The following is a 25,258-nucleotide window of genomic DNA, read 5'->3' on the forward strand; positions in this document are numbered from 1 at the left end:
CTCCCTTCTTCCTCACTTTTCCAGGATTGCACTTGAAAGCTTCAGTAACAATACCTCGTACAACTCAGTTTTCAGTAGAAGCTCAGAAAATACAACAAATACCTTTCATTTACATCATTATCCTTTCTGCCTCTTATATGCTAGGTTTGCAGAAGGTCATGTTTAAGGAGAAAATTGCCCACCCCAGTACTTAAGGGTTCAGGACTGAGATTCCTTTAACATTTTGATGTTATGGCCCTTGTGCTTGTTTTTAAGAAAGAAGTTTAAGAAAGAACTTGAGAACATACATTCACGGACTGTTTCACCCGTACTATCTAAAGTAACCTCTGTAGCTTTGAGATGGCTGCCTCTTACTGAACTCTCTCGTATTTGAAGAATGCTGCCTGTAAGGCCATGAAAAATGGCTCTTGTCAAATAATACCAGGAGAAAAAGAAATTATAATCCATTTAGGAATTCAAAGGAACCAAGACAAATTGCTGGTGTCAGGGGATGCTAACATACAAGCTGTGGCAAAACAAAGACAAATCACCTGCATTTGTTTTACTTGCTAACATACAATTAAGCATATCATAATAATGTGTTTTATTTAAAACTGCCACCCATTCAAAACGCAACAAGCAGGGTGGAAAACTTCAAACAGTGTGAGTGTTTCATTATATATATGTTGAAGGATCCTGATGTGCTTCAGTTTGAGCCCTCTTGTGCATGGAAAGTCAATAAAAACAACAACAAGAACTACCCTGTCACCACAACATAATGCTAAGAAACCTTATGACAAAATGTAAGGTACAGTACGTTTGCTGTTCCAATTGTATTTCAACTGCATTTTATTGCTAGTCCAAATGCATTTCAGAGATTCTGTGTGCCTCTGAAAGGGCAAATGCAGCCACGGAGAGCAATTGGGATGGAGGCTGTGGTGCAGAGGGAGTTTTAACCCTTTCTTTCCATGCTGTTAATCCAATTCCAGACATACATACAAGCCCACTGGAATTGGGAGAGGGATTCAGACTGAGAAAAAGCTGCAGGGAAGAGAGTTAAAAGCACCACTCCGATAAGGCCATAGCCCCAGTCCAGATTATTCCCTGCCTCCATTTTCCAAAAAGAAGAGTCTGGTGATCAGATTGCGGTTTTCCTGCCACCTTCTACCGTTTGGTTTTAGGAGACAGTTGAAGGCCCAAACTAGTAGGACCATGTGCTGTATATTGTGACCTGTCCTTCTGGTAAGCCACAGCAATGCCAGGGACTGGATGCCATGTCAGTACCACTGCCCTCACTGATCATTACGGCTCTTAGGACTGCACATAACATTTTCCTTTTTAGAAAATGAAAATATGGAAACAAGGTCTTCTAACGACCTGCTGAAGCAGAACCAGCAGAGGGAGCTAAAACTGCAAACTTTATTCATGGTGCAATCTTGTACACGCTTACTCAGAAGTAGGTCGCACTGAGTTCCAAGGGACTTGTTCCCACATCAGTGTCCACATCAGATTGCTGCCTTTATTCCAAAGTAGTAGCTACTTTATCAAACGCTTCTTAGCAACAATGGAAAATCCACACCAACCTTATGCTCCCTAATCTTAAAGCAGGTTAACATTAGCAAAGGGCAACCCCGCTTTGCTCTCTCTAAATTTTTGGCTAATGTGGAGAAAGTAATGGCTATAATCCTGATGCTTTGATGAGAACCCATTAAGTTCACTGTCCCTGTGCGTAACATTATCAGTATTCTCTACAGTGACTGGCAGAGCAGTTACAGGACATGAGGCATACACAGCCCTATGTGGGAGATACTAGGAATTGAACCTGATACCTTCAGCATACAAGGCAGATGCTCTGCCCCTGAGCTGTGGCTGTGACCAGCAGTTTCCCCATATGGAACAAGGATGCGAATGACCCATGCCTGCTCGTGTGAGGGGTAGGTAGCTTTTCCAGCTTCATGGATTATGTAAGCACACCATTAGATTTGGCTCAATGACATCATCTCTGGAAATAGAATGGTAGAGTTGGAAGGGACCCCTAGGGTCATCCAGTCCAACCCCCCTGCAATGCAGGAATCTCAACACGCAGTCCCCCACCCAATTTGAAACCATAACAGACCCTGTTTAGCTTTGCAAACATGCTGACAATTTTATTGCTGCACCACTAGGAGGAGGGTAAGTGTGCGGTTTGGTCATGGAGTACCTATACCTCTAAACCAGGTGTGGTGAACCTTTGGCCTTCCAAATGCTACTGAAGTAAAGCTCCCTTCACCCCCATCCCTGGCAATGTTTGCTGGCGCTGATGGGAGTTGTAGTCCAGCAATTGGAGAGCCAGATGTTCGACATAGCTGCTCTAAAACCTCCAGCTGGCATGCAATCTCTTATAAATCTCTTTTCAATGACATGAAAAAGGAAACAAACACTGCTTGCTGTGGAAAAGGGGAATCTTTCTATCCTTGGCCTTGTATTTCAGCTGGTGAAAAACGGAGAAACTTCTACTCTGCTTCACAAACCACCCCCACCCTATGTTTTCTTATATGACTTTTTGGCCATATCACCGCAACAGCGGATGGCAAGAACTCAGTAAATTCCACGTTCAAGAGAATGCTGAGACCCGATTAGGATGTGATGATCAGGTAAAACCAAGTCACCCTCCTATTTCAGCCAATCAAGAACATCTATACAGCCGGAGAGGCTTGAGCTTTCAGGTGTGAAATGCAAGACCTGAATCAAAAGCCTTTTCAGCACGTAGACAATCAGCGTAAACATCTGTCTCCAAAAGGCTCTGTTTCAATAGTTGTATGTTGTCTTTTAAGGGGAAAGTCATGCCTACATTGAAAGCTAAACTTCATTCAACATGTTGAACAGCAGCATTGAAAAAGCAACCATATTGTGCATCTTAATTTCTGTACCGTTGTGCTATTTTCCGCTTACAGACTTATTGCTATGAAGAGTACTCTGATGTAAGGTTGCCACAGTATGTCTCTGATCATTATTGTAGGAAAACACTTTATTGATAATGCCTACTTGCAAGGATACATACATTCAATTGTTCCCAGAAAGAGTTATAGAAAGCATAAGATGAGGCTCCACTCTACAGACTATTGTATTTTGCAAGGTATTTGAAGCAAAGAAAGGTTTCGTTTTCCAGGTTTTTCATAAGTGCATTCACTTTTCATAAAGAAATAAAATCTGCATAAAGCAGCAGGTTTAACATGCCCCCCCCAAACAAAATGAAACCAAGATGACAATTGACACTGAAAATATTATCACCCTCAGCCTTCTAAGTTCACCGAATCTCTGTGCTATTATAGATATATAGATGATAGATAGATAGATATAGATAGCTGAAGTCTTCTCAATGCCTTAAAGCTGATTACAAGAACAAACAACATAAATTCATATGCTCTATTCCTTGAAAGCAGCTAGAGTATATTCTAGGGCTTGTGAGGGGCACCATGAACCATCCCTGTTGATCACACAAACAGAACATGTGATTTAGAAGTTTCCATGGTACAGGCAGATGTTTGCATTGCATTAGTGAAAAGATGTGATACAAAACTGCAAGAGTAAAGAGGCACAACGACTGCTATAAAGGATATTTACGTAATTGAGGGTAATACTTACAGAATCTGGATCTCTTTGTTGTTCAAGAAAAGCTGAAAATTCCACCAATCTGAGTTTAGTTGTTCCAATAGATCGACCTTGCCAAGCAGGAACTGAGGGGGCTGGAGCCGATGCAGGTTCAAACCCTGAAGTATAAATGATCAGCAACGTCTTTGCTAGTTTTAGATTACGATTGCATTGTATTATTTATTATTGTGGATGAAGAAAACTTGATGCCAGCCTATTTTATTACAACTGTTAAAATTCAACTACTTTTAAGCTCGTTCTCAGTTGCTTGGAAATGTGGTTATTTTACATTCATAACATTTGTGTTTTACTTGTTGTTAAAATTACATTGATGTTTCCTCCCTCAAGTATTACATTCTTCTTTGTAAACAAAAGAAAAACCTATCCAATATATTGTATTTGATGTATCAGGACTATGCAGTTCCTTCTATAATACCGTATTTACTCGAATCTAATGCTCACTTTTTTGGGCCAAATTACATTGCAAAAATTAAGGTGGGCATTAGAGTCGATGGCACATTTACATTCGCCAGCAAATACTTCTTTTGTTTCGTTTCAAGGATCTGAAAATTGAGGTGTGCGTTAAATTTGATGGTGCATTAGACTCAAGTAAATATGGTAATTAGACAACACTTTACAGGAAAACATTAAAATAATCACAGAAACTTCAGTAAAATAAGTATAAATGAAGTAGTCCAAGACTGATGCAACTCTGAAAGATATGCCATTCATTACTAGGAATGTTTGTATACATAAGAGCCAAGGAGACCAATCTTAATGAAGTCAATAATCATTTTAAGATAAAGTCAATCGAATGATTTTATATTCCTTTAGTTTATTGCATATGAGGCCAAAGGGTATGGTTTTAGATTTAGAAAGGACAAAGAAATGTGCCATTTCTTCACAGATGTTCCTACAGTGAGGAATTCTGGAATAGGTAATGCCACTATGGCTCTAAAAGTAGATGTGGATTAGATGATTTGCATGCATATTCCATCATCTCTGCATAGATAAATATTGCATACACAAACTCACAAATACATTCATCTAAGGTAGATGACCAATGAGACTACCGAACTCCCTTCTATAGATGTAATTAAAGGCTGCAACCTGTGCCAGGCACTAAATACGGAGTGGGTCCAAAAAAAATCTAAACAAACGGATAAATCTGTAATTGTTACCTGAAATGGGAGTTGCGACAGTTGGCTGTATAGGGTAGGCTTGCTGGACAAATGGCTTTATGCTGAAATAAACCATTGGACAATGAAGTCAGATATTAACTGAAGTATTTAATAACAGTAACAAGAAAGCACATTTTCTATCTAGTAAAGACAATAGTGTAAACCTCCTTTTAGAGCAGTATTTCTTAGTCTGAATTAATGGTCTAAAGCAGGCTTCCCTCAACCTTGGCCCTCCAGATGTTTTTGGCCTACAACTCCCATGATCCCTAGCTAGCAGGACCAGTGGTCAGGGATAATGGGAACTGTAGTCTCAAAACATCTGGAGGGCCGAGGTTGAGGAAGCCTCATCTAAAGCTAGTCCATCCTGGGACGAGTGTAGTGTAGAAATTAAACAGTTGCAGTCCTGAGGAACAAACACAGATTAAAAATGGAGGAATCCTCTCTCCTTGCTCAGCAACTTCAGATTGGCACCTCAATGTGTATGAGCCACACTGCCGGGCTGCTCTTGGGGAGGCCGTTGGCAAAGTGGCACGGCTTCCCCCCAGGGAGTAACCTCCCAAGCCTCCCTCAAGCTGCCAGAAAAAAGGGGGGAAGGCCGGTGGCAAAGCAGTGCGGCTCTTCCCCCCCTCCCCCGGAAGCAGCCTGGGATTGTCTTTTTTTCTCTTCCCTCCTTCAATTTTAAAAGTGTGGCTTATTTGCGGGTGAGTCTTATATTCGGGCCAATACGGTAATTCATTGTTCTACTGAGGAAAACATTCAGTCAGGGGAAGCATTTCGGCTTGCCAGATGGAACAATCCCCCCTCTCCTCAACCCACACACTGTTCGGGGGGGGGGGTTCTTACACACACACACACACACACACACACACACACACACACACACACCTTTTTTCCCCTGGGGGACAGAGGAAAGAAAGCCCTGTTGTGCAAGTGGAAAGGCTTATGCTGATTGGACTCATTAGTCAAATCCCGCCCACAATATGCACGAATTAGTGCCTGAGCTGAGGCACAGGTCAGCCTTTGCCAACCTGGTGCCCCTCAGATGTTTAGGACTACAACTCCAGTCAGTGCAGATGTATAGCACAGTTGTGCTGGCCGGGGCTGATGGGATATGTAGACCAAAACATTTGGAGGACCATAGGATACCAAATGCTGCCCCAGGCTGTGTAAACACCACACATTAAAAGAACCACCAAAGGAACCTGGGAACTGTACATTACCCCTCACAGAATTACAGCTCCCAGTTTTGGGGGAGGCAGCAGGTGGGGGAGAGTGCTTTGAAGGCAGTTTGTACGAAGCCTTGGTTATTTGAATCAAGGAACTTCCTTGACCCTGGGGGTAATAAACTTGATCCAAGATCAAGGATCAATGAAGCATGGGGTTTTCCAGGACCAAACCAGATGTAATATTAAATGGATGCAAGCATTTACCATACCTGACTTTTGTTCTTTATTTAGCAGCTGGGGTGGGGAGAGGGGGCAGAAAAGTATCTGGACCATGATATGTGAGGGATTAACCTAGCCCCACTCCCCAGGGTTGTGGTCCAAATAGAAACACATCCCTTCCTGAAATCCTAAAATCTGCTCCTAATCTCATTGGATGTAGAGGTGAGGCTGGAACTAATTTCTGTACAGCTTGAGTATCCCACCACTGACCCTAATTGAAACAGCCTTTGTTTTAATCCTCATTAACAGGCACTGTGGTGACTGGGTAAATGTGCTGGAAAACTAGTATTAAGTATAGAAAGCATTCTGGTCACACAAATTCTTCATCTATTTCCCATGCCACCACTGCCACACTCATTACGTTCTTTAGTCATAGCCTCTGGGATTGAATTCCTCTGGCTAGGTACACATCATTTTTGGATATACACATGCATTCAAATGAACACATACCTACCAATGTGTACTGCAACATATACATACAAACAAGTGAAAACAGTGGTGCTCAGTCTCGTTTTCCATCACTTACTCTTGTGAAGATCCAGGCTGTCCTGTTTGTATCATCCCTGGCCAAAACTGCATGGGAGTAAAAAATAAAATAAAATAAAATATTTTTATTTTAACACACACAACTTTTTTCAATTGCTCTCTTTCAGGGCACATTTCCTATATATATTTTCCACTAAATAATTTTATAAGGGAAGGGGGAAGTACATTTTATAGAGAAATTAATTGATCCATCCTTCATTTCCTACCAATCATTGTTCTGAAATGTACTTTTTTATTGCAGCCAATTAACTTACTCCAGGTGCTCCAGGAAACGTCGGACGGGGAATTCCTGGCAGGCCCAACTTATTGTGAATCGCTGTTGCAGATACTATTTGAGCTGATGACATTGCGGCCATGTGCTGGAGTGCTTTGTCCTTTGCAGTCTGATCCTTCAACATGACAGTTACAGGCATTCATTAATAGACTGGCCACAACAAATCACACCAAGCAAGCACAGCTAGGAAGCACATATGCTAAAATTAATTTTTTTTTTTTTAAGGCACAGGAAATGTGAAAAATAAAAGCATACCATGCAGGGGGGTGGGAATGTAGCACAAGGGGTAAAATACATTTGGATTTCCTCAGGGTAAAGTTCTCTGTTCCATATTATCATGACTCGATTTAAGTATGAATACAATTCCCTACTGCAAATCGGTAGGAAGTCAGCTAGAATTTAATCCAGGACTGAACTTTATTCCTCACTCCTCCCCACAAACCAGAACAGAGTCTGAACCATCATTTGAAAGTCTTTGTTGAGCCCAAACAGGAACACAACAGCAGCAACAAAATCAGGTGACTAGTTCATAATAGAGATTTGCCTAAATACACAACAGCCCTGATAGGGGTAATGATCTGAAGGCAGCTGAGGCTACTGTCTTGCTGAAGCTAAGCAGGTTTGGCTCTGGTCACTGCCTGCAGGTGAGACTACCTGGGAATTGCATGTAAGCAGCCTTGGGCCCCATGACAGAAGAAAGGTGGGTTATTAATGTAGGAAACGAATGATGTCACTGATTGCAACCAGATGGGAACCTGAGACCCTGAAACTAACATCTATAAGGATTTTTAGGTATTTCTGGAATCTACCTGGCTTCTCTTTAACAGCCCTCTCTCTCTTCAAGAGCTTGGGAGAAGGGAGCCTGTTGCTTTAAAGGCCACACTTCACTCTAAGAGGCTGGAAGAAGAACAGGAAGGCAGGGCAAGGCAAGGCATGCACTGCACAATATTTCACACATGCTGTAGTGCTAAGCTACTGCTGGTGCCTATTAAAGTTGTGGAAAACTGAACCAGAGGATTTAATCCAGCCAAAGTTAAATACTTTTAAAGCCTATTGCTTTCAGCAGCAGAGATTTAAACCTGTACTTAAGGCTTCTGTTGAAACCAAGCTTTCCTTAGGTCTGACTGTACCTTTAAAGGCTCCACACCGACACCCGGTGAAGTAGGAACCCCAGAAATACTTGGGAAACACTGGTTTCCATATATGTTACTACATATGCTATTTATGATACTAAATGCTAAATAGGTTTATTTTATAACAATGCTCAATCTATAAATGATACTGTTCAAAATCAGCGGTGGACTTGCTCTAATGCAGTTTTCCAACTTAGGTCTCTGACTGTTTCTGGACTACAACCCCCATCATCCCTAGCTAGCAGGACCAGTGGTCTGGGATTATGGGAACTGTAGTCCAAAAAGAGCTTGAGATCCAAGTTTGGGAAACCTTGGTCTAAAGGTAACCCTGGTTATCCCCAATTCCAATTATCAGCCATGCCAGGGTCAAGCCAGAACCATGGGCAGGTGCACCATGATTTAGATGTGAGAGGGTGTGATCTGCAGAGCAGGACCCCTGAAGTAGGTGGCTGGAGCTGGGAAGTAGTGGAGTCTAAAGTACAGCAGGCACAGCTCTCATGAGCAAGCAAGGGCAGCTTGCTAAGCTCCTGGCGCTTATGCCGAGTAAAAAACTGAAGAGGGCTCTGAGGCTTGAAAGTATACAATCCATAGAAGCTCAGGTCCCAGCCCTGAAGTAAATGACCTTTGGGAGTTAACCAGGCAGCAGTTTTATATTTCTCTCTCACCCTATTCCAAAGGCTCATGCTAAGGAAGCTAGACACAACCCAAACACAATGAAGCCCTTGTAGGAAGGTACTCAAATCCTATACAGGCCTGCCATAGTACATCTAGCCTTAGATTTGAATACTTGGCTGCACAACTGTACAGGGCCTACATGTCACTTGGTGGCTGCTTGTGAATAACAGAACCAAGCGAAGGAAGTCAACTGCACAAGGAAGGTGCATTTCCCTGGCCTCACTTTCCCTGGCATTTCCCAGCATTCACACACCGAGCTCCCTCACCTCCACCATCACCATATGGGACCACAGTGCAGGGAGGTGGCTCCTGTGGGCAGCTCTCTGTGAAGCGGCCTGTAAGCCCTGGATTTGGGGTCCCATTGGGTAAGAAGATACTGGCAAGGCATGGGAAACTGTACCATGGACCTCCAGGTCTTTCTAGGGAACCATTCCCTTGTTACGAACAAATCTGGCTTCAGCAGAATTCTGTAGCAGCCTTATTTATACATTCCACGCCCCAAGTTCCTCTTGCTTTGAAGGAAAAAATGTTTTGGGCGAAAGCTAAACTTTGGGTATAAGACTGAACGATAAAGGAACACAAGCGCTAAGAGGCAGATTCATTGTTACAAGCAAAATCGCAAGCATGCTAGCCAGGAAAGCATGCCATCCAATATGGTATACGAATCCGCACACATAATTCCCCCCAAAGCCCGTAATGAGAAGTTGAGCAGCTTCTTCATTTCAACAGCTCCTTTAGAAACAGCAGAGGCTAACAGTACAGTTAAAGCTAGCTAAAAGAAAAAAAAGAAAGAAAGGGGGGGTGGAGCCTGCCAAGCACAGCTGAAGTATGTAATACTTGCTTTACTGAAAAAAAATACTTACCATGCTTGTTACCTGGATGCAACAACAAAAAGTTTGTTAAAATGCTTCTGTACAAGTGTAGTTTCTTAGCAAAATATGCTCTAGCACAATTAAAATTGGAAGGTGTTCCTAGTCATTTCGTACACAGAGTTTAACAGTTATTATTAATTTTCACCAAGGAACTGATTCATCAAAAGAAGAAAAGGACTAATTGTATTAATGCCTACCACGCTGATAAAATTAAATGATCAGCTTGGCAGCTCTTAGGTCCCCATTTAAAAAGCTGTGGAAACTGCTGTAATAAAACTATTACAGGTTGCCTATTTTATGCTGGTTTGCTGGGGGTATGGGCGGCAAGGGGAGCAGCTGCTCTCAGAGGTATCTCCCCCCGCCCCCCCAAAAAATCCTGAACAGAATTCAAGCAGAAACCTGATCAGGTGTTAATGCTTCGAGAAGCGACATTAACACCTGTGGACCCATCTGTAGCCTGCTCTTCCAGAGTCACAGGGGAACTGGCTGAGAGCAATATGGCTGCTGAAGAAACCCAGCTTTTAGCAGCAGCGGGGATGCCGTAGAGTGAGAAATCAACTTATTCAAACAATTATGCCAACTGCTTGACCTATTTTTCGACTCCTGAGGTTTTTGGGTCTTGCATTATTATTCCAAATAGTTAGCAAGGAACTCTTCAGAGTGAAAAACGAAACGAAACTGCCTCTTTCGACCAGATTTATAATGATAAAAGAGGGACTCTGCTTTGTTTTCTTGTATCACAGGCAGCACTCGGCGACTGTACATCTGTTAGTGTCATGGCTGGGCCAGTGGCACTCATGCCAGGAATGAAGCTTGGGGCTTCCATTCCGTAACCAGGCAGGGCAAGAGAGGGCCAAGCACCTGACCAGCCCAGAAGCTTCAGGTTGCCTGCCAATTGGAGGAGCAATGTCACATGTCCATATTCCTTTTTCATTCCCAAAGAGAGCTTTTGCTGCACAAGCATGTACAGACTCCGAGGGGCTATATAATTCATTTGTGGATCAACGAAACTGAGGTCAAGTGAAGGATTATATTATTCGAGAAATTTATAACAGCTGTTTTATCATTTCTTTTAATTACATGCCATTGTATTTGCATTCCATTTGGTCAAAATTTAACAAATAGATATGTGCATATACATTTTATATGTATCTGTGTATGTTGGGTGTGAGTAGGGCAGAACAGCTAACATAACTGCAGAATGTACATAAAAAAGTGTGTCCTTTTGGAAATAAATTTTCTATTCAGTAGAATGAAAAATCGGGGTGGTAAAATTTCTTACTTGTTTGGAGTCTTAAATCATTTCTTGTCTGAGGGAACCCCAGGAAAGGTGTGGTTTGTTTGTTCCAGAATAACTTATCACCCACTATTATCTGGATTAAATGGCTAATTTGTAAAATAAAATATGGTGTATAAAAAAGGCATATTCCAGCATATTACAGGGCATGGATAGGACTAGGTAGAATTCAGGGTCTCTTCAAATCCTCTGATTTTATTATCAACCCTACATAATGAAAAGGAAGCTTTACCTTCCTCACTCATATGCAGCTATTTCTGATGTAACTCATAACAACTGATTAATCACACATTAAAATGCTACATGACAGTCTGAGCAGCTAGTGAAGAAGACTACATCCAATTAAAACTGGATGGGGAATTTAGGCAGGCAGATTAGTAGTAATTACTGAAACTGGAATTTGGCCAAGATACATGACTTAACACCCGTATTTTCCACCTCTGAGTGCACTGGGATCTTTAATGAACACAAGCGATCAAGACCTTGACTTCCTAAGAAAACGGGTGTGTGTTTCCACTGTCAGTTATGCTGCAGTAAATATGAAATAGCTTAATTGTAGTCACGCAAAATTATGCAGTCACTAGGCAAATGTGGAGCAGAATTTGTTTAGATTAGTTTGCCTTCAAGTGCCATGATTGGCTTCTGGTGCTAGTAATGCTAACATCATTTTCCTGTCGTTTACAGTAAAGTGTTCCTTGGCTGACTCTCATCTAGTATTGATCTTTGAAACCTTGGAACAGGCAAGCATTCCCCCAAGGTGACCCTGAAACAGGCCTTGAATGTCTCTTGCAATACGTTCTTTTCCAAAAAAGGGGCGGGGCTTTATTTGCTTCCGTATTTTGTCATTTTTGATCCATAAATTTAGCAATAGCTAAATTCTTGACAAACTGAGAGGTAGTTTTCATATTTAGACACACAGGGACCATTGCAATACTGTTCCCCAAGAAAAATGATCGCCGCCCAAGTAATTATCTACACAGCCTTGTTCCCTAAAAAAAGTCCCTCCTACTTCTGGGAGAGAATTTGGAGGGTATCACATGTGAGGCATGGACTCCCAATAAAATATGTGGATAGAGAAAGTGGTTTGTGGATGATGTTCTCACATAAATGGCCAGAAGAGATGGGATGGATGCCTAGGCTGGGATAAGTTGGTTAAAAAGAAAGAAAGCGGGTACAGTCGTACTTTGGTTCTTGAACGGAACGCGTTCCAGGAGTCTGTTTGACTCCCAGAACCATTTGAAAGCCAAGGCTACAGCCAATCGGAAGCCGCGGAAGACATTCAGCTTTTGAAAATCGTTCGAAAACCGGAACACTCACTTCTGGGTTTCAATTGTTTGGGAGCCGATTTGTTAGGAGCCAAGGCGTTTGAGATCCAAGGTACGACTGTAAACCCAATGGCATTGCCTTTCTGTCCAAGCTGTTACCCCTGGTTTGGCTCCACCTGTGAACATGTGGAGGAGAGAGAGGATCCCAAGAGCTCACTTCACTTCACTTCACTCCACTCCACTCCCTGTGCTCTCCAGATCTGTGATGTGTGGTTTCTATGTGCACAAAGTGGTACACACAGAATTTTTTCTGGAAGCCTAATCGTGCAGGGTTTCTGATGATTGGAAAGGGTCTACAAACAGAGAAACCCCATTGCTACCGTTTGCCTGATGCACAAAGGTCAGGTGGTGGAGGTCTTCTGCCACTATCCTGCTCTCTTTCCCACGTGTTTCCTCTACGTGTGAAGCCAAACATAAGAAAGAGCTTGTGAAGAAAGATTTATTTGAAAATGAATGGATATGAGTGGCCAACTGCATGAAAAATAGAGTGGTAATGAGCACTGCAGATGGGAGTAGGCAGAACAGCAGGAACAATTGTTGCATGTGGACAGAAAGAAAGGAGGGTGCTGGGCAAGTAGGGGCTATAAAGCAGGTTCTTGGAAGAGAGGGGTGATCTTTGGTTCAGAGAGAGGGTTTCCTGCTCATTGAGATGTACCAGTTGTGACCAGTTCATAAGCAGTGACTAAACCAGGCATAGGTAAACTCCGACCCTCCAGACGTTTGGGACTACAATTCCCATCATCCCTAGCTAACAGGACCAGTGGTCAAGGATGATGGGAGTTGTAGTCCCAAACATTTGGCGGGCCGGAGTTTGCCTATGCCTGGACTAAACACAACAGCCCTCTCCCCACTGTGTATCTCCAGTATCTTATATTCAGAGTTCTATTTTTTCTGTTTCTCTGTAACAGTGTCATTTAATGATTATGGTGGTTAGCCACAGATAAGATTTGCACTCCACAAATTTATCTCATCCCCTTATAAATGCACTTTGTGAGTAATTGCTCTGTCTGCCACACATACTCAAACAATAATTTTCATTGGGTGATCCCAAATTCTAAGGTTGTGAAGGAGCGTAAGTAAGATGCCTCTTGATCCATCTCTTCTCCTCATTATGGAATTTTATAAAACTTCCTTATGGGTCCCCCTTTCATCTTTTTTTTATTCTGAACTACAAAATACAATGCACCCTGAGCAAAAGCTAAAGGGAAGGCAATCCATCTTAAAGAATGATAATGTACATAATAAAAGGGGAGGGGAGATGGGGGCATGTGTGTAAAACACAAAAAGAGCTTTGGAGCTGAGGAAAACAGGAATCAAGGTGCTTGTACAGAGCACAAGGTGCTGATGGTCACCCTATGCATTCGACAAAACTCTTGAGACTGCATCTGTTATGAAGCTGAGTGTAATCATGATTAATAATTTTATTGTTTACTACTTTGTTTACTACTTGTTTACAAGTTGCAAGCCATTAGAGAACATTAACAGATATGGGATATATTAAAATTAAATGTAAACCAACATTTACATTTGTTCCCTCCCAACTCTATTATATCTTTTAATGAATCAGAGCCCTGTGTTTCCTTGAGTGCCAATTGGTTTTGAAGCAAATGCCCTAAAAGATTAACATGCTGGCCATGTTACATCCACCATAGTTTAGTTTGCTGTATACAAACTTCTGCAAGCCTCTGACTAGCACCCTTCCTCCCTTCTCATTTTCTGGTTCAGAAGGGTTTGGAAACCGCTGCTTCCATTTTTGCTTAGCCAAAGTTTGTTGTATCATCTAAACTAACAAATGTGCTTAATGTTAATTACAGCTTTAAAAAACTAAACTAAACTAAACTAAACTAAACTAAACTACAGACAAGCATGATGTCCAAATGTGGTCATTCCATTTTTTTAAAACCTGTGATAAAATAGGTTGGAATGGATTTTTAAAAGGCAAGAAATCAGCAACTTATGTTCATCATCTGTTCTAAAACTAATGTACACTTCGAAATAATTCATTGAGCCTAAGCAACCTACTCAAAATGATTTTGTATCCCAGGGAAATGAAAGAGATATGCAATATAACTTTTCAAAATATATTCTTCGTATAATTAAAAGAAGGGATAATGTGCATTTTAAAAAATCAACAGCATAAATTATGAGGTATTACATATTTTCATTAAAACCCACATAGACATCTAACAAAACATTACTTTAAAAAATGTTCAGGCAAAGAAGCTGCAATTTGCTCTTAAAATGAATTTTACATGACATACTAGCATAAAACAGTTTTCTAATAAGTAATTTTACAAATCTTAGTTCTGCATTTAGACTGTATTGATTAGAATAACCTCTGAAATTATTTGCTGGAGCTAAAAAAAACAAACCATGGAAGTATACAATTGTACTGGGCAAAAGACAGTTGAATAATTGTAGCCATGATCTCCAATTTGCTTATTATTAGAGAAGACAGTAGTAAATACAAAAGCCGGCTATTTCAGCCAGGCAATAGCTAATGCTAAAAGAGAACCCACATTCAAAGCTATTCCAACTTGCTGCCTAATGAGGAGCAATTAATCCATCTTATTGTATCTCAAAATGCAGAAGACTTCATTCACATCAAAGGGAATTTTCGAAGGCTTTTATCATTGTTCATTTATTAAAAACAAGAAAAAGGAAAAGGCTCTATAGAGCTATCTTTAGCATCCTAACTGTCAACAGTATTTTCTTTTTACATGCAGGCAGCATGGAATGTACACTAATGGATTTTAAAGCACCACATACATGCAAACTGTAGGCATTTTTAATATTTTTTTTTTTTTTGGCTTCCTTTAATGAATTTTAAGCTTACATGCTAATGAATACTGGAAATCAAAGCCAAATATCTTGTTATCTCTAGGACAAAATACTCTCTTAATATCCATACACCTGCTCAGATCTTTTGGGGAGAGATATCTCCCCCCCCCCCAAGTATGAAACTGTTCCAATGTTTACAGGATTAACACACTATGGCACACCAATGCAAAAGGGAGAGTTGTGACATTTCCTAGTTTTAGTGGTATTCTCTTCCTGAACTATCAAAATTGCCATCACTAACACTGAGGAAGTTTCCATCACCTTTGGAAGGAAACATTTTCAAACTTGGGTTAGAATGTGTAGACTTCTCCAGAGGCGTTTCCCACAGCAAGATAAGGCAAGGACAACCATGTCAGGTTCATGCACCTAAAAGCCATCCTCTCCAGTAAGTGCCTAAAGGTACAGCTGCTGCCATGTTAAAACGCTTTTAGAAATTGCTTGTTTGAATGTATATTTATTAAAAATGTATTCAAGCTGCCTGTATTCTTCTTGATTATTAAGGCAAAATATGTAGTCAGGCCACACTCTGATTTTAACCCTGTTATCCCACAGTCTTTTGTGGGCAAATGGAGTTGTTCCATTTGTGGGCAGCTAAGTTTGTATTTAAGCCATTTATCATTTGGCCTTTGGTTTTTATATTCTGGGACTTGACCATAATACATTATGATGCTTGGGCAAAATATCCTAGAATTTCTGCTTGTGCAACAGGACTTGCCTCCCTCTGCTCCCCTCACACACGCCCTGGATCCTGGAACAAATTTAGGAGTTGTGCAGGGGAGGAAAGAAGGGGAAGTCCCATTGTGCAAGTAGAAATCCTTGTGATGATGAGAGGCACCACTTAGTACTACTTGGGATAACCCCCAATGGTTCTCATCATTTCTTCATTAGCCCTTTGATACTGGGTTGCAGCTCCCACAGAACCCAGTAGCTGCCCACAGAAAGCACTTGGAACAGCTTGCTGAAATCTTCCCTAACCCCCTGCAAGACGAGCTTGTTTCCGTGCACATGTGGATTGAACCTGATGGCTATGTGACAAGTTATCGCCTATCAAGCATCGTATGTCTGAGCTTGTGTTAACTGAGATGGCAACTGTTGGATTGGCCACTTCTGTTTCTCCCTTGGGTATCATAACTAGAGAGGATGGGTTTGCTGTTTCCCCTCTTTGATTCTGCTTATCTCCACACCTAGGGTAAGGGCTAGTTTTCCATATCTGCTTCAGTGGCATTTCTAGATTTCCTAGATCCCCTGAAGCAAGGATGTTAAAGCTGCACATTGCCCTGCTCCTATAACATGGCACTTACAGGGAACAGTATGCTGCAGGATCACATCACTAGCAACACTGAGATATTCAGCAGATCAAAAAAAGCCCACACAGATACAAATAAAGTCTGAACATGGGCCATTATTGTGAATACATTCTATTCAGATCTTCTGCGGGACATAAAATGTCATAAATTGGAGAGAGACACTTGATCCCACTGCCCTCATGCATTATTCTGTCTGATTGCATGATGCCAAGTGAACAATGCACTAGTTGAACAGTCATCATCTGTCAGAAATGGGGACACTGCTGAAGTTCAGAATTATCAAATTCAGAATACAGATTTGTCCAGTTTTTAACATTTTGCTGTATGACTCAATTTGTATTTCCCTGAAGACATACTACAGCTCAGAATGCAAACTAAAGTTCTGCACATGTGCGCAATAAGCTTTTAGCAAAAGTCTATTTTCATCCCTAGTCATGGTGGCCTCTGCTTCATACAGAGGCTTACAGAGGAAGTCAAAACTTGTATGAGACTTTGCATCTTCACAGAAAGCCAAAGTCTCTATCTTCTCGGATTTTACAAAGTAATTGAATAGGTTTGATAATATCTTGGCTGATGTGTCCCAAAAGAACTGCAAGGGGACAGTACTCCTTAGAAGGACTGGTAGTGCAAGAGTAAATGTACTCAGTGCCAAACCTGGTGCTGCAGGCAGACCGAGAGTAGGCACTGCTACCTCAGTCTCCCACCTAATCTGCACCAACTCAGGAAGAGGCTTGGTACAATTAGCTGTGTGCCATTTCTAGTACTGTGCTGGAACTGTCATTCAATTTCTCAAAAGTTTTCTTTCCCTAAGAATGAAGCTTCCATTCCCCCCCCCCCCATTCTCAATGCATTTTTGAATTCCTGTATGTGCAGGGATCTGATCTTGAGTTATCATTCAGCAATAATAATAATAATAATAATAATAATAATAATTTATTATTTATACCCCACCCATCTGGCTGGGTTTCCCCAGCCACTCTGGGTGGCTTCCAGCAAAACACTAAAATACAATAACCTATTAAACATTAAAAGCTTCCCTAAACAGGGCTGCCTTCAGATGTCTTCTAAAAGTTTGGTAGTTATTTTTCTCTTTGACATCTGGTGGGAGGGTGTCCCACAGGTTGGGTGCCACTACTGAGAAGGCCCTCTGCCTGGTTCCCTGCAAGGTGGCAGAGGTCTCTTCTTTACAATAAAGAAGAAGAAGTAGTAGTTTGGATTTGATATCCCGCTTTATCAATACCCTAAGAAGTTTCAAAGTGGCTTACAACCTCCTTTCCCTTCCTCCCCCACAACAAACACTCTGTGAAGTGAGTGGGCTGAGAGACTTCAAAGAAGTGTGACTAGCCCTTAGCCCTAGGTCACCCAGCAGCTGCATGTGGAGGAGCGGGGAAGCGAACCCAGTTCCCCAGATTATGATTCTACCACTCTTAACTACTACACCACACTGGTGCAGTATGTAGTCCCCAGTACTTTGCAGCCTCCCTAGCTGCCTGCACTTCCTGATCTCAAAAAGCCCCGTGGGAAGAGTTACCTCATGACATCTTCCCTGGACTTTAATTGAAGCCAGCAGAACCCAAGAAGGTTGCAGAGTGCAGAACAGTGGTGAGATTATTTGTAGAATGAAAGAAATGGCACTCACAAATGGTGCTTGGCAATTGTAAGGCAAGCAAGAGAAAAATTTCACACCCTACCTATAGAATTTCACTGAAAATTTGTCTCCCCTTTGGTAAAAATGCAAGTTAATTTTTTGGCACATCATTAGTCACTACTTTTTTCCACTCAACCCACAGGAGCTAGAAATAAGCAGTCATATAACAACCTGTGCTGAGTAAGACCTACTCAGTCACCAGAACTGTCTGTGTGAATTTGGGAGATGGTCTCACACTTTCCCTCTCCTGCCCCTACCACATTCTTCTGTTGTCTTTGCATACACTGTGCTGACATAATATAAAAGAGAGCCTATGCTTGTAGGTCCCCTGCAATAGAATCTCATAAAGCAAATTCTACTCTACAAGTCAAAGACATCCTATATTCAAGGAAATGCAGGATAGCCCAGTTCCATTGTTATAATTATGATAGCACTGAGGGAGGATGACAGGGAGAGAAAGTACAAACCTCATACCATCTCCCAAAATCAGATTGGATTCTGTTCTGGCGAACCATCTGACTCTTGACAATTTCTTTCTAGAGGACCATATACATAATTTCTACTTCACATAAAATAATATATTTTGCATGGGTGGAGTCACTGCCACTTCATAGATGGTTGTTATTATTATTATTAATATTATTATTATTATCTTCATCATCATCATCATCAATCCTTTTCCACAGAAACATCTCCTAGTTATTTTTTCACTGTAGCAACAAGGAAACTCGAGAGCAAGACTTGTGATAATCAGTGGTTAATTTTCATCAGTGCCTGATCGCCCAAAGCATCTTTTACTGCCGCAACTTGCCTCTTTACGCTTAAGTACATGCTGACATTGTGGGAGTGGCAGAAATTATTACTCGACAGATGTATCAGCATATTTTTTCAGCAAATTCCATGGAACCAGTGCATTCAACAGAAAACATCACTAAACTAAATTCAGTGGAGAGAGAGAGAGAGAGAGAGCCCACCAGGAAAAAGGACTTGCAGGTATCATTGGTGTGTACTTTGCTGCCTTGCTCTGCAGAAAGCTTCATCATCATACAGGCAGTGCAGCAAGAAGAAATAAGTTCAAATTTAAAAGCGGTGCATTTTTAAATATTTAGGTGTGGGTAAGAAACACACCTGGGTGGTTTTCCCGCATGGCAGAATTGCAACCTTTTGATCCTAAGAATAGGCTCTTTGGTAGAAATCGAAGCAGGTAGCCCATGCTAACAAATGTCTGACTTCATTTCCACAAAGGAATCTGCAGGTGCCCACTATTAATTTAGTACATGGTGTCAGTACACTGCTTGATTTTCTAAACAGGCGCTAAGATGCCTAGTTTTAGCCATTAAGTTGGATAGTTATAGTCTGAAAATGCTACAGCCTTCTGTATCGTTGCACCTTGGGTTAAGAAGCAGTACTTTCAGAGTTCCTTTAGTTCTTCACCAACCGCGACTGCTCAGCCAGCCCAGCTCACAAGCCAGCCACCAACAGCCATACAAGCTTGCCAGCATGCTGCCCACAGCATATTGAAAACCCAAAGCTCCTGACAAGTAGGACAGTTACAAAGCCAGGCCTGTTATTTACATATTGCAGTTCCAGGATTGCGGCAAGCAACATCCACAGTGTTTACCACTTAGGGCAGCATAATCACTTTCAGAAATGCTTTTTGCTTTCAAGTGACTTTAAACAAACAAAAACCAAAAAAAAACTCAGCAAAAAGACAGACAAACATTAGTAGGATGATAGTCAAGAAGATGCTATAGTTTACTGAAAAATTAAAACAAAGCAAAAAAAAAATCACCCCAAACCTAACAACTGAACATTCAGGGATTCTTTTGTGCAAAAATCTGGCAATGGAAGCATTTTTTATCACTTTGTCATTCCTCTCAGAAATCAGAAAATGGGGGGGTGGGGTCATCGCTCTTAAAGTTTAAGGGAAGCAATTAATATCTTTCCCTAGGTTATGCAATTTAGGAAACTACAAAGATAAAACTAATCAAAAAGCCCAATCCTACAGATGTTTACTCAAAATTAAGTTCCCACTGTGCTTAGTGGAGTTTACTCTCCAATACGTGAGTTTAGGATCGCAGTCAGATTTACACAAATGGGACTTCCACTTTCTTTTCCACTCCTCTTTGAAACAGATGGGGAGACCTGAGACTGGATCTCACCTAAAGGGCATAACTCAAAGTTAATCACTTCTAAGTCACACTGATTTCAAGCCGAGAGCAGATGCCGAACTCTCCCGCTGAACCCAATGAAAGTGCTTCACTTTGAGGGGATCATAGCTGGAGTCAACATTTTACTTTGGGTAACAAGTGATTTAAAGGTGGATGTGGCAAATTAGAATCTCCTGAAATCACAGACAAATGTAAAATAGCCTGAGGTAGGATAGGAATCTAATGCTGATCAGAAAACGTGTTTTCTTTTATCTATTTATTTATTTTAAAATCCCTGCAAGTATTTTTAAAATCCAGATAACAAGGGGTGGGAGTGGGAAATATACCATCTCAGTTATCAAACTGCAGCTGCATGTGTGTGCAGACACAAAACTCCTATTTAACTGCAATGCTTTTAGTACAAACACTAAGTTAATGCTTTTTTTTGTTTGTTTAAAAAAGAACCTTTAAAAAGGAGTAGACATGCACACAGCAAGTAACATTTTTGAAGGTTGTTAAAAAAAAAAATTGAGAGAGAGAGGCCAGTGCAGAAATCAGCGAAGGGGAGAGATTAAACACAAAGAAATGTAAACAGCCACCACATGCAAGGAAACTAGGTTACAAGAATCACAGCACCAGGCATTCACCGATCACCAGGGAAAACAGGAAGTGAAAGGCATAGCAACCACAAGCCCAAAAGCAGAAAAGCGCATACCTTCAGCTTGGAATGAAAATCACGAGATTTCCTTCTGGCAAGAACCTGAATGTGACTAGACACCTGCAGGGTAGGGGAAGGGAGGGAAACAAAGGAAAAGCCTGTAACCATGGAGATGAAAAGCCCCCTACAACTGGGCAAGCCAAACGTACCTTAATGGCGGCTTGAATTTCTCGAACTTTCTTCCTTGCTAAGACCTGTATGTGACTAGACACCTACATTGTTCAGAGTTATAAAAGAAAAGGGGAAAAAAAGAATAAAAAAGAAAACACAAAAGAAACACAAAAAATCAAACATCTGTTTTTCTTTTTTTAAAAAATAAAAAAATAAAAGTTTATTTGGGGAAGTTATTTGCATCTTCAGTAAGCTTTGCTGTTAAGAGAAGACATTCCCAGCCACACACCACGCTTTTAGCAGAGTTTACTGATCATCACTGCAGTGACATGATTAAGAAGAAAACATTTTAGACTACTCGATTTATTTTTCTGACAGAGAAACTAGGACGTTGCCTAACGTTAAAGACTGCATGCTCTTTTCTTAAAACCTTTTCAGCTACAGTCTTTGTAGTAAAGGCATGCCTTATGGATAAATATTTGCAGATCTTTTTCAGAACAAATGTTTGCTTAATATCTGATAAGACTATATAAAATTTAAGGACAAGCAGAGTGCCAAGAAAGTTGTATTTTGATGTATTCAATAGCTCTTAAGTTTCGTTGCAATTAATTAAGGAACACCCAGTTTCAAATGGAACATGAATGAATATTGCATATACAAATACTGCAGTCATAATTGTGGAGCAAAACTCTCTTTGCTAGACTATGGCTACAATAGAAGCATGACAAACTTTGTAAGCAATTTATCTCATGGTCAGTTTCATGTCATTATTTTGCAATAAACCAATGGAGGAGGAGGGGAATGTTATGTCAAAAACAGAACACTGGACTCAGCTAGACTGGTAAAGGAAAAGTAATTTATATGCTCTGTATGTGCAATATAATATTGCACCACCAGATGGTGACGTGGATCCCCATTTTTCTCTACCTGTTTTCCCTGTTTAAATTTACAACGCTTTAAACTGAAACACTTCTTTAATCTGTCCAGATTCAGCCACAGTTACATAATTAGACACCACCATAATGAATGAACCAAATACAGGGTGTACAGAGTAAACATGTTCCACGGGGCCTCTTTTAAAAGACTCACCCTGTATAACCACCATGTTGCCGACTACTGTGTGTATCACATTCATATCCTATCCACTTTCAAAGGTGCTCAAGTTAGCATAGGTACTATCTCAATATCACTACAACAACCTTTTGAGGCAATGAACCAAAAAGTTAAGATCATCCTGTGTTCTTCGTTGTTGAGTGCAGATCGAACTCTGGCTTCCTTGCTCCATGTCCTACACACTAATGGTACTACGTGCTACACATCTGTAAGACAGCTCTATTATTATACTGAGGATAGAAAAGACTGTTGTAACAAAAATGTGCAGGAAGCATTAAACTTCTGTATTGTGTCCTGTATGATGAAAATTACAATTGACCAGCAGCATAAGATATCCACACAGCATTTACTGGTGAAGTCCAATCACAAATCCTTCCTCTTGACATAACAAGTTTAATAAACTGTTTCAATAGCCATCAGTTTTTCTGTTAATCATGAGCGTCCATAATGCAGAGAATTTTATCAATCACAAATGCATATATCACTTTTTTATAAAAAAAATCAAATCAGTAGGAATAGCAATGTCCACACAGTTCTCTGACAATCTCCATAACAGAATATTCTATGTGGATAGAATAATCCTTAATCCACTTCAGCAATTAAGTATCACATGGTTCCGAATGCAATGAAACTAAGAAACATTAAAAATCTAATGACTGCCCCTCTCCCCACCTCAATGCTCCTATAAAGCATCTTCCCAGGGGACAAACTGTCTATCACCAAAAGAAACTTTCAGAACCTTCACCCAAAAGGCAGTCAGATAATTGGCTGGAATGACATGAAAGTCACTACCTTTATAAATACTTCCTCAGAATCACACATAAAAGATACTAATGGAAGTTATTATATCCCACATCTATTCATTAGAGGGATATTTTGCATTACCAGTGTAATTATACAGAGTAATGTCATAGCTGTAGGTTTGCATCAGACAGACCCACAGTCACAGCACAATCTAGTCCCGGGACACAATTCTTACCCTTTATAGACAATCTGTATTATTGGATTATTTATTGATATATTTTTACTTTTAAAACTTCAGGAGCCCTTTAATGTTCACTTGTGGAATTTTCACACAAGTAGGCTTTCCTGCTGAATTCAGTTTGAGGGGTTAACACACAGAATCAATGGGAGGAATGTGTGGCATCTGACAAAATCAGCTGAGAAAACCCTGTGTGTGTGTGTGTGTGTGTGTGTGTGTGAGAGAGAGAGAGAGAGAGAGAGAGAGAGAGAGAGAGAGAGAGAGAATGTGTATTCCTGTAAACTGGAGGAGTCCATGGATTCTGGCTCAGTTCTGTACCACACCAATTTGACTTAAATGTGTTTTCTAAATGAAAATGCAAGGGACTTGGCACTTTTCTAGCTATACGAACAGGTAAGGTGGCAATCAAAGAATGTAAAAAAAAGGAAGTCTTCATATGTAAAATGTCTCCATTATAATTCCTAAATTCTGTTCTCTCTCCACTTCAGTTAAAAGCCCTGTTTAGTAACCTTTGGGAATTGGTGGCAGCTCAGTGGCAGAGCATATGCTTTTTGCATGGAAAAGATTCCAGGGTCAATTTCTGTTCAAATAGGACTGGGAAAAGGCACCACCAGTCAATGTAGACAATACCGCACTAGCTGAACGAATGATCTGGCTTGCTGTGAAGCAGCTTCTTGTATTCTGAATAGGAAAACTAACTTTACATACGACTGGTGCAAAGACTGGCTCAGTTCAGACATTACACCCACACAAACCAGAGGCTGAGCTTCCAAATATATAGGTAAACTATAGTTCACAGTTATTTGTGAAATTTCATTTTCATTCCTCTCTGCGCAGTCTTTAGTTGCAGTAACGATGGTTTATAAATGGAGATACCACTCCAAACTATCGTTAGCAAAAATCATGATTTCCACATTTGCATTGGGCCCGCTGGTTCACAAATGATGGCTTCAGTGGCGGAGCTTCAGGCGGGGCGTGCCGTCGGCAGGGATGGGGCGCCCAGCATGGGCGGGGGGGGGGGGCAGCTGCGATGGCACCCTACCGGGATCTCGCTGCCAGGGTGTGCTCCCCCCACACTCCTCTTCCTCCGCCAGTGGATGGCTTGCTGATTTAACTAAGCCATAGTTAAACTTTCTCAACCATGGTTGGCACAGTATCTGAACTGACCGTAAATAAGACAAATGGAACACAACTGTTACTTATCCAGGGAAAAGACTAAGGGCTGAGTGATGCTAATGCTGCCTTTTAGTCTCTTATGAACTCTGGTGCAATTCTTCAAAGCCATGTGCATCTCTTGCCTGATTTCGGAAGTCATGTCTGATAGGAAATTAAAATGTTACTTGTGAAAACTACCTAAGGCTTTAAAAAATAATAATACACAACATACCACATCCAGTTCTGTAAGGAAAGCAGACAGTTGGGGGGGGGGGGTTTAAGCCTGCAAATTACCTGCAGGTAACAGCTTATCCAAGAAACACAAATGACATTGTAGGTTGGGTTACTAGTCTATTTTTTATGATTGCTTGCCCCTCATTTTTGTTGCTGCTTGCCTAAACTTCACTGTACTTAGATTTCACCAGCAAAAACACAATTATTTCACTATAAATAAGTAGCTGCGTATACCACTGGCATTTGGCCATTTCCTTCCCTTTTCCCCTCAATTGGCATTGCCTTCCCTGCCTCAAAACAGGCACAGCATGGCTATGTAGGAACTTCAAGCCTTCCCTTCACACACACCAATATTAAGCCCATGAGAATTCTAGATGAGTAAGATGGAGCTCAGAATGCAAAAGGAGGATGGTGTCTTTTTTTAAAATAACAGAATGTAGAGTTGAGCAGAGCTAAATGGCAGAAAAGCTTTGGTGGGAAGCTACATCAAATTCCAGTCTGCTGCAACTCTGGAGTAGATTGTGGAAGCTGGAAGGGGTTGCACAACTCATTCTGGGCCTCCATAAAAGTTTGTGATTCTTTTTAGATAGATAGGCCTCTCTTCACAAGGTCAATAGTCCTCTGATACAGAGAGGAGGAGAT

General features: G+C 41.0%; 1 protein-coding gene across 9 annotated transcripts in view; it reads right to left on the reverse strand.

Moving 5' to 3' along the window:
- Positions 1-25,258, reverse strand: part of TEAD1 (TEA domain transcription factor 1) — a 178,673-nt gene that overhangs the window by 24,050 nt on the left and 129,365 nt on the right. For 5 of the 9 annotated variants that reach the window (XM_081879020.1, XM_081879019.1, XM_081879023.1 and 2 more), the window contains 6 exons: positions 21,171-21,233; positions 21,019-21,081; positions 7,036-7,170; positions 6,762-6,808; positions 4,791-4,852; positions 3,604-3,728 (listed from right to left, as the gene is read on the reverse strand). In XM_081879020.1, coding sequence (XP_081735146.1) covers positions 3,604-3,728; positions 4,791-4,852; positions 6,762-6,808; positions 7,036-7,170; positions 21,019-21,081; positions 21,171-21,233 — 495 coding nt within the window. Of the gene's footprint in view, positions 1-3,603; positions 3,729-4,790; positions 4,853-6,761; positions 6,809-7,035; positions 7,171-21,018; positions 21,082-21,152; positions 21,234-25,258 lie in introns of all 9 variants that reach the window. The other 4 variants (XM_081879026.1, XM_081879025.1, XM_081879024.1 and 1 more) reach the window with 4 other exon arrangements.

The sequence above is a fragment of the Podarcis erhardii genome (genome assembly GCF_964252035.2).
Source record: "Podarcis erhardii genome assembly, chromosome: 1".
In the NCBI taxonomy this organism is placed as follows: Eukaryota; Metazoa; Chordata; class Lepidosauria; order Squamata; family Lacertidae; genus Podarcis; species Podarcis erhardii.